The sequence below is a fragment of the Emys orbicularis genome, chromosome 2 (assembly GCF_028017835.1).
Source record: "Emys orbicularis isolate rEmyOrb1 chromosome 2, rEmyOrb1.hap1, whole genome shotgun sequence".
NCBI lineage: Eukaryota > Metazoa > Chordata > Testudines > Emydidae > Emys > Emys orbicularis.
Window position 1 is genome coordinate 144,644,539 of NC_088684.1, and position 14,210 is coordinate 144,658,748.

A 14,210-nucleotide genomic window follows, 5' to 3' on the forward strand; every position below is an offset into this window, starting at 1 on the left:
GCCTCCCCGGCCGGCAGCGCCGTACGTCACACGTCACGCGCCGTAGGACGTCACGCGCCCGCGAGGCACCCTGGGAGTGGAGTGTGCGGGGCCTATTGGCTGGGCGGCTGCCGTGGGGCAGCGCCGCGCGCCGCAGGCGGGTTGGCTCGAGCTGGGGCGCGGGCGGCCGCTGGGGAGTCCCTGTGCAGAGGGGGAGGGGCGTGGGTGCGAAGCGGTGGGTCCCCGGGTTGAGGTGGGGCTGGGTGCGGAGCGGGGGCTGCCGGGGGTCCCTGTGCAGAGGGGGAGGGGTGCAGTGGAGTGGACGCCGGGGTGAGATGGGGCCGGGTGCGGAGGGGGGGGCTGGGTGTGGAGCGGGGAGCCTAGCGGGGTGAGTGCTGCCCGCTGGGCGCTCCGGGCTAACCTCTGCTCCACCCCACAGGGAGGCTGTTCCAGTCCCGCCCTCGGGATGAAGGACTCGCTGTCGCTGCTCGCCCGGATCCCAGCCCACCCTGACTCTCGCTGCTGGTTCCTGGCCTGGGACCCCTCTGGGACCCTGTTGGCCTCCTGCGGGGGAGACCGCAGCATCCGCATCTGGGGCAAGGAGGGTAGGGAGCCGCTGCCAAGTCGGGCCTGCGCTGTCAGCTGGTGGGTGGGGACCTGGCTCTGTCCCAGGAAGGTGAAATCCCAGCTGCTCCTGGAGTCTCCTGGGTCCAGGGAGCCCATGGGCTGCTGCGTCACGTAGTGCCTTGGCCATAGGCAAAGCTATTTGGGAGCGGGGCTGAGAAGGGAGCTCTGGCTGCCAAGCCCCCCGCTCTTCGCTCATCTCTCTCTTGTCCTCTGCCCTAGGGGATGGCTGGGTGTGCAAGTCGGTGTTGGGCGAGGGGCACCAGAGGACCATCCGGAAGGTAGCCTGGTCCCCGTGTGGGAGCTACCTGGCTTCAGCCAGCTTTGATGCCACCACCTGTATTTGGAAGAAGAGCCAGGATGAGTTTGAGGTACGGCTGTCTCCACAGGGCTGAGTGTAGAGGATGCTTGTGGAGCCAGTGCTGGTGTCAGGTGCTGATTTGAGTGCCCTCCAGAAGTATCAACAGAGCTCAGAGAGCAGCAGAACACACATTCTCCCCCTCACACCCTGCTACTGTGCCCCCTGCAGATGCAGTGGGTGGCCCCGGATTGCTGGCTGTCTGCATCTTAGTGATCGTCCATCAGTGAGATGTCAGTTAGAGCTGACAAGCCCCCGACCCCACTGCCCGGCGAGAGCTCGAGGGCCGGATTAAAATGTCTGGAGGGCTGGATGCGGCACCCGGGCTGTAGTTTGCCCACCCCTGTCCTAACCTCTCGTAATAACTGGCTAAGCCGTGAACCCCTTCCAAAATGCATGAGTATTAACTATTCTAATGCTGGATAATCTTGTTCTTCATATAAATGTCCAGTCTCTCGTAGAACTAAGCAATGCTCATGCCCTCAGTGGTATCCCATAGCAGGGAGTTCCATGGGCTAATCACTGCTTGTGTGAAACAACTTCTCCTTCAATCACTTTTGAACTTGTCCTCTTTCAGTTTCATTGAGTGTCCCTTGTTCTTGTGATCGAGAGCCTGCAAGGGGATCTCTAGGGCGTGGCTTGAAATGGGAACATATATTCATAAAGATGCAGAATTTCCAATTTAGTGCTAGATTCCCCACTCTCGGTGGATGGCTGGCCCAGTACCTCTGGGGGCAGTTTCCCTACAAGACATGGAGTTGCAGTCGGGTGCATATGGGATGAGTGCAATGGGGTTACAGCAGGGGGGATGCGGCCTGGCATGTGGAGCTGCGTTGAGTGTTCCCATAGAGCCTGTTTGAATTCTTGGCTGCAGGTCTTCCTGGGAGGAAGGTTTCTCTCTGTCCCCAGCTGCCGGGGCTCTGAATCGCTTATGGTGGGTTATCTGAGCCCTCCTTGTTCTGCTTTCAGCGAGTCACTCGTCTCTTCTCCTGCTCCCTCTGGGCTTCCCTGGACCAATGGGGACACTGGGAGCATGTGGCAGAGCTAGGTTCCTCCCTCCCTGGGGCTGGCTTAAGCACAAGCTCCTTCTCTCCCTCTGACAGTGTGTGACCACCCTGGAGGGACATGAAAACGAGGTGAAGTCCGTATCCTGGGCCCCATCCGGCAGCCTCCTGGCCACCTGCAGCCGAGACAAGAGCGTCTGGGTCTGGGAAGGTGAGAGACAGGTCTGAGGGGTGGGGGGACCAGGAGCACCATGGGAGATATGTGGGGAACCAGGTTTGACGGTTCTCAGGACTGAGAGTCACCTTGTTACCCCGTACCTCCGGCTTGCCCATGGTGCCTGGATGTTAGCTCCCGGACACCGCCAGCCTTTCAGCCGCTCTCTCTCCTCTGGGCTAGGCTAACAATCTGCCTTGCAGGTTAACAAGAGGTGCACCCCAGTCTCCAAGTCCCTTTGAAGTATTCCTCTGATATCCAACCCCTGACACTGGCTACTTACAGAAATCCTGTAACTTCTGCCCCCAAAGGAGCAGGTTACCCCAGTTTGACCTTAAATCACCACTCCTGTACAACACATAGCCCTTGTGAACACTTCTAATAAAACAAAAGAAGGTTTATGTCAGAGTAAAGATTCCACCAGACACAAAGCCGAGTGGTGGAAACAAATGGTTACAATGAAACCAAAATGATAAACCGCGCACTAGGGCCTACATTTATTAACAGTTCCCTTTCCTAGCTAATAAGGGAGGTTGTGTCCCCCGTCCCCTCCGAAAAGTTCAGTCTCTGGCAGAGCTGGCTGCTTCTCAGGAGCCAGGAGCCACATGTTCATGACAACACCCTGCTCTTCAAGGTGAGGGTCTTTCCTACTGACTCAGTCTTTGGTCTCTGTTCACAGCTGGGGTGCTGTCTGTTACAAGGTTTTCTTTTTCCCTCCACGTGGTTTTGATTGCAGTTGACTTTGATGCTTTTCCCTTGACTGATCTGGGAGGGGGCAAGGATAGACAATTGACTCTTGCATTACATCACCAGCCAACCAGGCAGGGGTGACAGCGTCCTGCTGCTGGAATAGGCTGTCACCGAGATGCATGGTTCCCTGGTGGCTGACTTTTACTCCAAGATCATAAGTCACCATTTTCAATATAGTTATATTATTCCTTAACTATTGCCCGTATGTACATCGTGCAATGAGTATCGATAAGTTACAAGCTTTCAGTAGAGACCTCACGTGCTACCATGATATACCGTGGACCTGAGTTTGTCAGGTCTGAGACACGAGTTACTTGTCAAGAACAGTGAACCGTTGGCACCGATGAGCCTGTGTCACACCAGGCGTGTCAAGAAACATGAGGCGGGACCATGGGTGGGAGGCTGGGACCTGAGACCTGGAGGATCATGGGAGAGATGTGGGCAGACCAGCTGGGTCTGGGAAGGGGCGGCTGAAGGACTAAGGAGCAGCCGTTATCTGTGCTGACCTATTCAGGTTGGGTGCTGCAGAGCCAGGGCTTCCCCTTTGCCCCTCCGTTGGGCAGTCACAGGGATGCAGAAGGGTACTGGGCAGAGTCCCTGGCTGCGTTCACCCACAACCCCTTCTCTCTCACAGTGGACGAAGAGGACGAATACGAGTGTGTGAGTGTCCTGAACGCCCACACGCAGGATGTCAAGCACGTGGTCTGGCATCCCAACCAGGAGGTGAGGGCTCTCCCCAATGGCCTCCCTAGCCCCCTCATGCGCTCCCACCCAGGTCTTCAGTCGCTCCAAACATCTGCTGTCCTGGTGCAGTGCCTGTCGTTGCTGTGATCCTAGGCAGGTGCCAAAGGTGGTGGGAGTTGGTGGTGCAGCTAGAGCTGGGAGAGGCATCCACTGGGTCTGATTCTGGGCAGAGCCCAGAGGCACAAAGGTGATCAGCTGACTGGCTCCCTTTTACCTAGCTCCCTGAGCAAGAGGCATACAGATTCCCCCCAACCCTGCCAGTGGAGGGCAACCCTGCCCTAGAGGGAGCTCTGCCGTTCTGGGAAAAAGGGGGGCTTCAGGCTTGGCTCCCCAAGGCCATGTTCCCCTTAGCCTGTCTCTCTCCTTCCAGCCTGGGGGGAATCTAAAGGCCACGTTTTCGGTGGGTGTGCAAGGTCCCGTGTGCTGCCCCCCATCCTGGCTCTCCTGATCCTGAGCTCATTTGTGTTCCGCCTTTCCCCCATCAGCTGCTGGCATCAGCCAGCTATGACGACACGGTGAAGCTGTACCGCGAAGAGGAGGATGACTGGGTGTGTTGTGCCACGCTGGAGGGACATGAGTCCACGGTGTGGAGCCTTGCCTTCGACCAGAGTGGGGAGCGCCTGGCCTCCTGCAGCGACGACAAGACCGTGCGCATCTGGCACCAGTACAAACCAGGCAATGAGCAAGGTGAGTAGGGCAAGCTGGGGGCAGAGTCTCCTATCCCAGGAGCCACTCCTACCCCACTGCCATCCCGGGAGACTGGAGCACTAGAGAGAGAGCGGTGCGTTGGTACCGTCCCTAATATATACAGCTGCGGAAATGGGAGATGATTTGCCCAAGGTCACAGAAGGAGTTGGTGGCAGAGCTAAGAATGGAAAGCAGGACTCTGGACTCCTTGTCCCCTGCTCTAACCATTAGACTCACTCCCCTTTATATGTAGCATTGGTCTGGGTGAAGCTGGTTGAGAGTGAGGGACAAATAGCCCTGGCTAGTCAGACAAATGACTCAGGAAAGTGCTGTGCCAGCTTCCCCTGAAACCTCTGCCAGTGCACATATACCCTGGCAAAGGTAACCCAAACCCTCTGCATCTCTGAGTCAGGCCCAACTGGCACCTGTGCCTATAGGGGTAGCAGACCAGCCTCCAAGGAAACCTACCTGTGCTTTGCTCATCTCACCCCTCATTCTGGAGCAGCCGAATCTGTGACTGTCACGGAGTCACCGGGCCAATGCTCTGGAACGACTCCCTACGAAGCCAGTCAGGAATCTGGGGGAGCCGCCTCCTCTCTCTGAGCAGACTGTCACCAGGGCAGGAAGCTTCCACAGCTTTGATCTTCCTGGGTCTGACCCCGGAGCATTCAGCTTCCCCTGCCCCTCCGTGCACTTCCCACAGCGAGTCCGCCCGTGTGGGGCTCCTGGGGAAGCCAGAGGGCCCTGCAGCCCAACTCCACAGTCAGCAGAGACTCGTCTCAACCAGTGTAAAACGGAAGGTTTATTAGTCGAGAGGAACACAGCATAGAACAGAACTTGTTAGCACAGAAATCAGTGACTTTCAGCCATGTCCAGCTTGGGGGAATCCCGGGCCAGACGCCCTGGACTACCCCTCCAGTTCCCCCAAGCAGACTGCCCAGCTTCCAGTGACCTGTCGTCAGGCACCCCCCTTTGCTCCTCCTTCTGGTCTTGTCTTGCTTCCCAGGCAAAGTGTCACCTGGTTGTCATCTAGTGGCATCCTCACCTGCCCCCGAGGGTCTAGCAAAAGTCACACACCCTTATTCCCACCACCTAGGCATTGGTGGAGCACACTGGGAAACTGAGGCACATGCAAAACAGTAAAACTCACATAGGCTCAACAGTAAGACTCACAGGCTCACATACAAGATAAGAAGGGAAAATCCCCACTTCGTCACATGACACCTACTGATTTACGTTCACTTAGTGCCACTGGGATGCTTGGTCCAGAGCTACAGACCTCCCCTAGAGCCGGGTGCCCCGATGGTCCGGTGTTCATTGCCCTAGAGTCCAGGCAGACTTTCCCCATGTGCTGGAACAAAGACTGCAGTGCCCCTACCCATCAGGCCCTGGGGCAGTGCTAGCGTGACCGAATGTCTTCCCTTCCTGGTCCAGAACTGGAACCCGGGAGCAAGTGCTGCTCATGCCTCTGGGACTCTGCTGCACGCTCTGCAGGCAGAACTGCTCTGATTGCTGTCTGGTGTATTGCAGGGGTGGTCTGCAGCGGCGCTGACCCCAGCTGGAAATGCATCTGCACCCTGTCTGGCTTCCACACCAGGACCATTTACGATGTGGCATGGTGAGCCTGGGCCTTGGAATGCTCAGTCCAATCCACACTCCGTGGTGGGAGGGGTTTGTCCTGCAGGGACCCCTGAATACTCGTGTGAGAATCACTCCCAGGGCGCTGGGACTGCAGGCCACGCACTGACTGATGCAGCTGAGTCCCTGCCTGCCAGAAGCTGCTTCACGTCACTCCTGTCCTTGAAGCATGATGGGAATTTCGGGGTCTGGCCAACACCCGTGCAGTGGGGCCATGATCAAGTTAGCACAGTGGGTAATTCCCACAGCACCACCAACCTGCTAGGCCAGAAGGAGCTCCAGTTCTGGGGCCTCTCATTTAGCTGTAGGTCACCAAGCAAGAGCATATTGCCACTGAACTGTTCTGAGTGCTGGAGGACTTGACTCCAGTTGCTTCCAGCCCAGGACCCCTCCCATTTAGCGGTGGGAGAGTGGCAGGAATGGTCAGCCCCCCACTGTCAGATGTTTAAAATAGCGCTGTCTCAGCGCACTGGAGAGACCTGAGTTTACCCCTGGGGAATTCTGCGCCACCGCCCAGTGCAGAATTTGCACAGAATTAATGTTCTGTGCAAAATTTCATTTTTTTCCTGCAGAACTGGAGTGGCTGGCTGCCTCTAGGAGCCGCTGTTTCCCCAGCTCGCACTGGGTGGGCGGGTTGTGGTTCCTGGGTTTGCCAGCCCCGCTCAGTCACAGGGTGCGGCTGGGCCCCCTTCCTGCACGGGAGGCCAACAAACTGCGTCTCCTGGGGAGAGGCAGGTGGGAGCTGCAGGGAGGGGCTGCTGCTGCTTTCTGGGAGGGGAGACTGAGGGTAAGGAGAGGGCTGCGGGGGGGGCCAAACCTTTACACTGTGCCCCCCTGCTATCAGCAGGTACAGGTTGTCTCTGCCTGGCGGGACATTAACGCACCTGCATGGAGTGGAGCCTGCAGCTGGGCTCTTGAGGGAGGGAGGGGGGCGGGTATGGGTGTCTGGGCCGGAGGGTACCCTGTAGTTGGGCTCTGGAGGGAGGGAGGCGGGCATGAGTGTCTGGGCCGCGGGGTACCCTGCGGCTGGGCTCTGGAGGGAGGGAGGGGGGAGGGCATGGGTGTCTGGGCTGGGGGGTACCCTGCGGCTGGGCTCTGGAGGGAGGGAGGGGGGAGGGCATGGGTGTCTGGGCTGGGGGGTACCCTGCGGCTGGGCTCTGGAGGGAGGGAGAGGGCATGGGTGTCTGGGCTGGGGGGTACCCTGCGGCTGGGCTCTGGGGGTGAAGGGGTACAGGTGTCTGGGCTGGGGGGGCCCTACAGCCCCCTCCCAGTACACACACATCCCTCCCCCTCCACCTGGTAGTGTCCTCTATGGGGAACTTGAAATATGGTAACCCTATGGGACCAGGGTGAAAAAACTGAGAATTGACGGAAAGAGCAGAGGTGCAGAGTTTTCCCCAAGGCTGTGCCCAGCTGGCATGTGTGACACCCCCAGACTGAGGCACCCAACAAAAACATAACAGAAAACAGGAACTGGTTGTCGTAGGGGTTTCTTTAACTCCCTACTCCTGGGGGAACCTCTTTTGTTGTCTGTATTGTTAGACGTACTTGCTGACAGGTATTTTGAAATGAATCACCAAAATAACTGAAACTGGCATGATTATGTGCTGTTATTTTGACATAAAATATGCAGAATTTGGAATTATTTGGTGCAGAATCCCCCCAGGAGTACGAGTTATCTGGTCCCCAGTGCAGGCTCCACCTGGCATCAACTACCTTCACCCTTCTCTCCCCCTTTCCAGGGGACCACAGAGGCTCTTCGCTCCAATCGGTCTGTGCCCCTGGGGCTCTCAGAAGGAAACTGCCTCCACTAAGCCTGCCCCGGTTGAGGGTGGTAACCATGTGCAGTGCCTAATGCAGGGCTCATTCCACTGCTTCTCTCCTTCCTCCAGGCCTTCACCAGCTTCCCAGCTCCTTTGCCCCAAGCAGCCTCCTTGTGCTCCCCCTACCCACCTGGATCCTTGTGCCCCTCGGGCTGGTCATGCTTTGTCTGTGCTCCTTGGGGCAGGGACTGGCTTGGCTTCACCATCTCCCCGTCATGCTGCAGCAACGTGCAGCGAGAGAATAATCTCTGCTCACTCACTGCCCTCTGTTTGCTGCAGGTGTCGCCTGACAGGAGCATTGGCTACAGCCTGCGGAGATGATGCTATCCGCATATTTGAGGAAGAGCCGCTGTCAAGTCCCCAGCAGCCCACCTTCGCGCTGACCGCCCACATGCCCAGGGCTCACTCCCAGGACGTGAACTGTGTGGCCTGGAATCCCAAGGAGCCGGGGCTGCTGGCTTCATGCAGCGATGATGGAGAAATGGCGTTTTGGAAGTACCAGCGGCCAGAGGTTTGCTGAGAAACCCAGCAGTGCAGTGACCCCAGCACAGCCACGGGCCCGGGGCTGTTGTGTGCAGCAGCAGCCGTTAAATGTTTTGCTAAGAGAATACGTGTCCTGCTGGTGGGAGGGGTAATGTTCCCTGCAGCCCTAACCTACAAAGGGGGAAAAGAGCAGCCACTACCCCCCTCCCCCCAGGACTTGGATCGCTGGGGTATCAGGGTGAACCCTACCCAAGTTACTCCTAAACTACTGTCTTAAAGGTAGATGAGGGTTGTTGGATTTTTTTTGGGGGGTGTCTCAAACAGCTTCCCTAGGAAAAGGCTTTGCCTAGGTCTCAGTGGATGGTAAGGGGGCATGAGCAGCTTGCAAAGGGTCCCAGCATCAGTTCCTTCCTGCAGCTGATATGAGGCTGGCAGGATGCTTCAGCACAACTCCTTGAAAGGAGCCAGGGTCAAGACCGGTTCTGGAGCTGGTCCCTGTTCTGGCCATTACATGGGAAACTGGCATTTCCTAGCTCAGGGTTTCACTGGCAGGGGCTGTTCTTGACCCAGGGTGGTGTGGAGGGAAGGAGGGGGCTGCCTGCTGCCTTGTCAATCTGTGATTGAAGCGTTCTAATAAATAATCATGTGCTGTCCCCCCCAAATCCTGGCTCCGCTTCATTGCCCTGGTGATGTGCTCAGCTGTGGTATCAACTGGGCTTAGAGCCAGACATCTCCAGCAGGCCCCTGGGCCAAGCAGCGTTCTTGGGGGGTCCGGCTGGAAATGAGGTTGCTGAGGTGGCCTTTGGGAGCCTCCCAGAGCAGCAGTGCTAGGGGAGCAGGGCTGTGGGATGTAGCGCTCTGGTTCATGATGGGTTGGGAGCAGGGGTGGTCTTGGTCCCAACCAGGCACAAGCTGATAAAACCGTTGCTCTCTATTACATTGAGCAGTTCAGTATGGTCCCGGGTTTCCCCTGGTTCATTTTCCCTGGCCTGGCCAGGACAACAGTGTCAAGGTGGGACTCAGCCTGAGGGCAGCTAGGATCATCAAACTGCTTCCACTGAGTGACCACAGCCCCGCTAGCGATCTCAGCGGACACTTCCTCCCTGTGGTACCTTTAACACGCTGGCAGAGCTGGTGGCCTGGCTGGCTGGAACAGCTCAACTCAAAGTTTCAGGGGCTGGTGCCTGTAAACATGGGAGGGAGACAGAGCCCCCCCCTCCTGTGTGAGGCACAGCTGGCTGGAGAGCAAAGCCAGCTGCAGGCCGTGTTAACACCTTCTGCCAGGCCATAGTCTGCTCCGCCACCCTCCCACTAGCATTTCACCCGCTGACCGACCCCCCAGCCAAAGCCAAGTGGCATACGGCAGAGAGGGGAAGGGGAGAGTGGCCCCTGGGAGCTGGTGGAGATGCAGAGCCCGGGGCTGTGCAATGCACCCAGGCTCAGAAGCAACAAAATGTGCATGGCCCCAGTTGTATTATCCTGTGACTACCAGGAGCCCTGAGCACCGGCCTGTGGGCCCAGACAATCCAGCTTAGCCTCATCTGTCTTCACCTTGTGCTGACTTTCAAACAATGTTATGAACAGGCTGAGTTGGACTTTTGTTAGATTGGACAAGTGGGTGCCAGCCTCTGCCAGCACTCCAGCTAGGAGCAGGGCGTGGACACGCTGTCAGCCTCGAGTGCTTGAGGTTCTTGAAGGCAAGATGCTGCTAGTGTCTTAATAGACTTAGAGGGGCTAAACTCAGCTCCTAGCAGGGCCAGCACTTCAGGCTGGCTGTGGGATGGCGGCGTTCCTTTGGGTTATGGGGCTTTGCAAAGGCAAGTTCTCCCTGTTTTACACGTGGGGCAGAGCAGGGGCACAGCTAGGAATGGAGCCCAGGTGTCTCACTCAAGATACAGCCACCCCATCACATCTGCCCCCAGCAGCCAGTACTGGCAGGGGAGCTGGGCTGGAGCTGCTGCCAGAGGGCTAGGAAACACAGAACTGAATGAGAGGATGGCTCTGGTCCCCAGCTGGGATACAGGGCTGGAACCACCGAGGGTTCAGGCATGAGCAAGTCCCCCCAGAGTGTGGTGAGATGGGCCTCTGAGGAAGTGGGAGAGCTCTAGGGCTAGGATGCCGCTCACGCCCTCTGTTCACTAGTCATAATTCCTCCCAACAGCCAGTGCCTGGGCATGGAGGCTCCAGGCAACAGAGGAACAAACCAGGATGAGACACGCACCCCCAGCAAGTTATTCCGTAGGACACCAGGGACTGGAGGTTGTTTCTAAAGAGCTTTATTGAGGCCAAGGTCCTTGACCCTGCCCCCCTCTAAAACCACTGTACAAAGCTTGGCTGCTTAGCCACAGCCATCAGCATCTGAAACACAGGCTCAGCGAGGTGAGAAGTCTCCTGCACACGCCACGGGCTGTCCTTGCTGGTGCTACCGGCCCCAGCAGCAGCGAGGAATGGGGCATCTCAGAGCTGCAGGGGAGGTTATGATTTAAACAGGCCAGGTCGCCCCACACAGCCAGCACAGAAGCAGGCAGTCCCGCAGGCCCCACTACACTGGGGGAAGGGCCCAGTGCTGCCCACACTCTCACACGGACACATTAAAACAAATGCCAGAGCTGTACCCACTGTTCCCTTGGAACCACTGGGGATGCCTCAGCTGCGCCCAGGTCTCCGCTACCAGGCAGGGAGGCCCAGGCCAGCTTTGGCTAAGGCCCGGCTCAGTCTGAGTCGCTGTCGCTCTCTGCCTCCTTCACGTCCACGCTGAATTTATACTCCTGGTCACAGCCCATGTAGGCGTCGCTCATGAAGTAGAGGGTGTAGTTGTGGGCCCCTGTGGCTGGGGCCACAAAATCCAGTTTCACCTAAACAAACAAAGGCGTTTGTGAGCTGGTAGCTGGGCAGAGGGGCTAGCGCTGGGCAGGGGAGGGGGCTTCCCAGGGGCTATCTTGTGTCTCTAGCGTACGGGGTGACGTGCCCTGTCCCTCTGGGTCAGAATCAGCACTCCCTGTGAGCTAGGCATTAGCCCCAGGTGAAATGGGGAAACTGAGGCGGGGGGGCTGCGACTTGCCCAAGGTCACACTGAGGTAGTGGCAGAACCAAGACACCCTCATTCTCAGGTCATGCCTCCCCGGCCATGGCTACACTGCTATTGATACGCATGCGAGCCTGCGTGTACGAGTCACAATTCCCAGCCCTCACTCGCAGGGCTGCGTCAGGCGCTAAGCCAGGTGTCCTCCGAGTCACAGGAGGGCTGGCCTGGTGTGCTGTGCGCACTACAGCTGGGGGCAGGACAGCCCTTCTCAGGGACACTGAAATGACAGTGGAATGTCACAGGCTGGTTTGATCTAGCACCTGCCCACTGCCAGGGACCCTGCTGGCAGGCAGCCCGGAAGTGCCAGTGCCCCCGCAGCAGGGCTGCACGAAGTCCCCCTCCCTCCACACCACAGCTCACCTTGGCCTTCTGCTGCAGGGTCAGCCTCTTGATGGAGATGAGGCTGTTGGATTTGGAGTCTCCGATCACCACCCACCAGCCCTCCTCGCGTTTCTGCAGAGGAAACAACCAGCGGTTAACAGTCCCTGCCCGCAATGGAGGGAGGAGCTCCCCTAGCTATGTTCCACCCCCCACCCTGCAGTTACAACCAGGCTGGCCAGCGAGGAGCCCAGAGACAGTCATCCTGCTCGAGGGCCCAGTGCAGCTCCCCCAGCCAGCGAGGGCTTCCCGGCCAGCTCTGTTCCAGGGGGGTCTGTGGGGACCTCGGCTGCCCCAGCCCCATCCTAGCTGTCGGGTGGCTCAGCCAGTCACAGCCACAAAGGCAGCAGTTCCCTCTGCAAGCACGCCAACATACCTGGGGGAAGAGGGGAGCAATGACAGGTCCCGTGACCTCCTCCTCTCGCTCCAGCTGCACCAGCACCACCACCGGCCCTCCGCTGCAGACAGAAACAAGAGGTAAGCAAGGTCCCGTCGCCTCCCCAGCGCCTGGATTCGGCACCCAGGGATGCCAATGGCTCTGCTTATCCCTTCCCTGGCACTCGCTGCAGGCAGCTCCCAGCTCACCTGCGGATACTCTCCTTCTCCACCACCTCGTAAGAGAGCTCGATGTTAGGGTATCGGTTGCAGAAACGGGCCACGTCAGCGATCTGGGCGTCAGAGAGCTGCAGCAGGCCATTGCGGTCCTCATCCTCCATCTCCATGATGTCGAAGACGCTCTCCACCCCCTGCAACGAAGCACACACAGTGCAGGCATTGAGCAAACCCTCGGGGCTTTAGAACACGCCCTGTGCTGTCTGCAGTGCCAGGAACACAGCCTGCGCCAGCTCCCTACACCGGGCAGGGCGCCAGCACCAGGCTTCAACTGCAGCCTTTGGCACCAGCGCCAAGAGCCTGGCGCTCTCCACCCTAAAAGGCCAGGGCTGGAGCAACAGGGGAAGAGGTTACCCACGTACCGACTGAAATGCAGCTGGTGCAGCAAAAAACGTTCAACCCATTTCACAAAAACAAGGGCTGGCGTCTGCATCTAGCCAGGCTCTGGGGCGCCCCCACCCAGAACTCCCCAGTCCCCCTCCCCCGCTCTCACCTTGTCCGTGCAGCGCTTGATGTGCTCCGAAGTGAAGTGAGGCAGCTGCTTCAGGTATGAGTCCTTCGACCACATGGCCTGGGTAACCATCTGGGCCAGCTCCATGGCCGCCAGGGCCGGGCTGAGCCAGCCGTTGCTGGACAGAACATCCACGCAGGCCTGGATCAGGCGAATTGCCTGGACGGGGAGAGAGCCGTCATGCCGGGGAATGGCGAGGAGTGCAGTATAGGGACACAGACATCAGCTAGCTCAGCCCCCGGCCCTTCCGCACATGCCAGCCTCGCCCCCAGGAGAGGAAGCTCTGCCCCTCCCCCCCGGAAGGCAGGTAGTTATGGGCCCGACCACTCCACTCAGTTCTAAGCTCTGAAAGAGCCCCACTGAGCGCCCACCCCACCTCAAGCACTGTGGGCACCGCCTCCCCCCACACCTTGCTGAGGATCTCCTCCGTGTCGGACTGCAGCTCAGCGCTCAGCTGCATGCGGGACAGGTGAGCCTGCAGCAGCAGGTTGGTCTTGACGTGGGGGTCGTTGAACTTGGGGTTATTCAGTTTATGAGGGACTTTCTGCGCCAGCTGGGAAGAGAGAGAGAGAGAGAGAGAGAGAGAGAGAAGCCAAGTTGGCTCTTTGGCCATTTGAAGCAGAGAGCCTGGCACAGCCAAGCAGAGCCTATGTCCATCATCCATCCAGTGCTGTAACAACTAGATCCAGCTTCCCCCGGGCTGTATCCTACCGCCGAGCTGGCTACATAACCCACTGCACCTCACCCAGGGGAACACATCCCCAGAACTCTCCTGAATACCCCAGCAACTACTCCAGGAATGATCTAACCTAGGAGCTGACAGCCAAAGCACCACAGCACCGCCAGAGAACGGTGCTCTCGTACAGCAGCTGGGGATGCCTGGCCTTCTGAGACTCCAACTTCAGGGCTACGACAGCTGCCCCTGCACAGTCTGGGACAACCCGTTCGTTCAAGCGTCCGAGTGAGCAGCTAGTCACTGATCTAGCTTAGACCTAGAATCTAGGCCGCTGGGTATGGAACCCGGCTCTCACCTGCCGCAGGAGGTTATCCTCGTGGTGCCTGATGGGGATGTTCTCATACTCAGCAGCATTGGAGATGATTTCAATCAGCCCTCGCACCTTGGTCTTGGCATTCAGAGACATGCTGAAGAGCTCTAGGGAAGCCGAGGCAGGGAGAGAGGTCAGGGGGAGCCCGGCAGCGGCAGGAGACCCCAGTGTCTGGGAACAGATCCATCTGCTGCTGGGCTGGCTTAGAGGCACCGAATCAAGTGTCCCAGGAACAGATCTTTCTATGCAGCATCAGCGAGAGCGCGGGCCCCCC

General features: G+C 58.3%; 2 protein-coding genes across 2 annotated transcripts in view; one reads left to right on the forward strand and one right to left on the reverse strand.

Moving 5' to 3' along the window:
• The first annotated feature begins 78 nt into the window (after positions 1 to 78).
• On the forward strand, positions 79 to 8,962 carry CIAO1 (cytosolic iron-sulfur assembly component 1). The gene is made up of 8 exons (XM_065399729.1): positions 79 to 140; positions 423 to 584; positions 826 to 974; positions 2,065 to 2,176; positions 3,564 to 3,652; positions 4,159 to 4,360; positions 5,891 to 5,978; positions 8,101 to 8,962. The coding sequence occupies exons 2-8, from the start codon at positions 446 to 448 to the stop codon at positions 8,339 to 8,341; spliced, it is 1,020 nt and encodes a 339-aa protein (XP_065255801.1). The 5' UTR covers positions 79 to 140; positions 423 to 445; the 3' UTR covers positions 8,342 to 8,962.
• Positions 8,963 to 10,558: 1,596 nt separating this feature from the next.
• The window catches only part of SNRNP200 (small nuclear ribonucleoprotein U5 subunit 200), a 43,936-nt gene continuing 40,284 nt past the window's right edge, over positions 10,559 to 14,210 (reverse strand). The window contains exons 39-45 of the mRNA XM_065399728.1: positions 13,922 to 14,043; positions 13,300 to 13,443; positions 12,873 to 13,049; positions 12,353 to 12,513; positions 12,144 to 12,225; positions 11,750 to 11,842; positions 10,559 to 11,159 (exon numbers count right to left, since the gene is read on the reverse strand). Coding sequence (XP_065255800.1) covers positions 11,016 to 11,159; positions 11,750 to 11,842; positions 12,144 to 12,225; positions 12,353 to 12,513; positions 12,873 to 13,049; positions 13,300 to 13,443; positions 13,922 to 14,043 — 923 coding nt within the window. The 3' untranslated portion in view covers positions 10,559 to 11,015. The remainder of the gene's footprint in view (positions 11,160 to 11,749; positions 11,843 to 12,143; positions 12,226 to 12,352; positions 12,514 to 12,872; positions 13,050 to 13,299; positions 13,444 to 13,921; positions 14,044 to 14,210) is intronic.

Bases quoted from the DNA above. Each gene is read 5' to 3' on its own strand.
- CIAO1 (XM_065399729.1), top strand. From the start codon at position 446: ATGAAGGACTCGCTGTCGCTGCTCGCCCGGATCCCAGCCCACCCTGAC. The intron at 2,177-3,563 runs GTGAGAGACAGG...TCTCTCTCACAG, and splicing joins GAGCGTCTGGGTCTGGGAAG to TGGACGAAGAGGACGAATAC. The intron at 4,361-5,890 runs GTGAGTAGGGCA...GGTGTATTGCAG, and splicing joins CAAACCAGGCAATGAGCAAG to GGGTGGTCTGCAGCGGCGCT.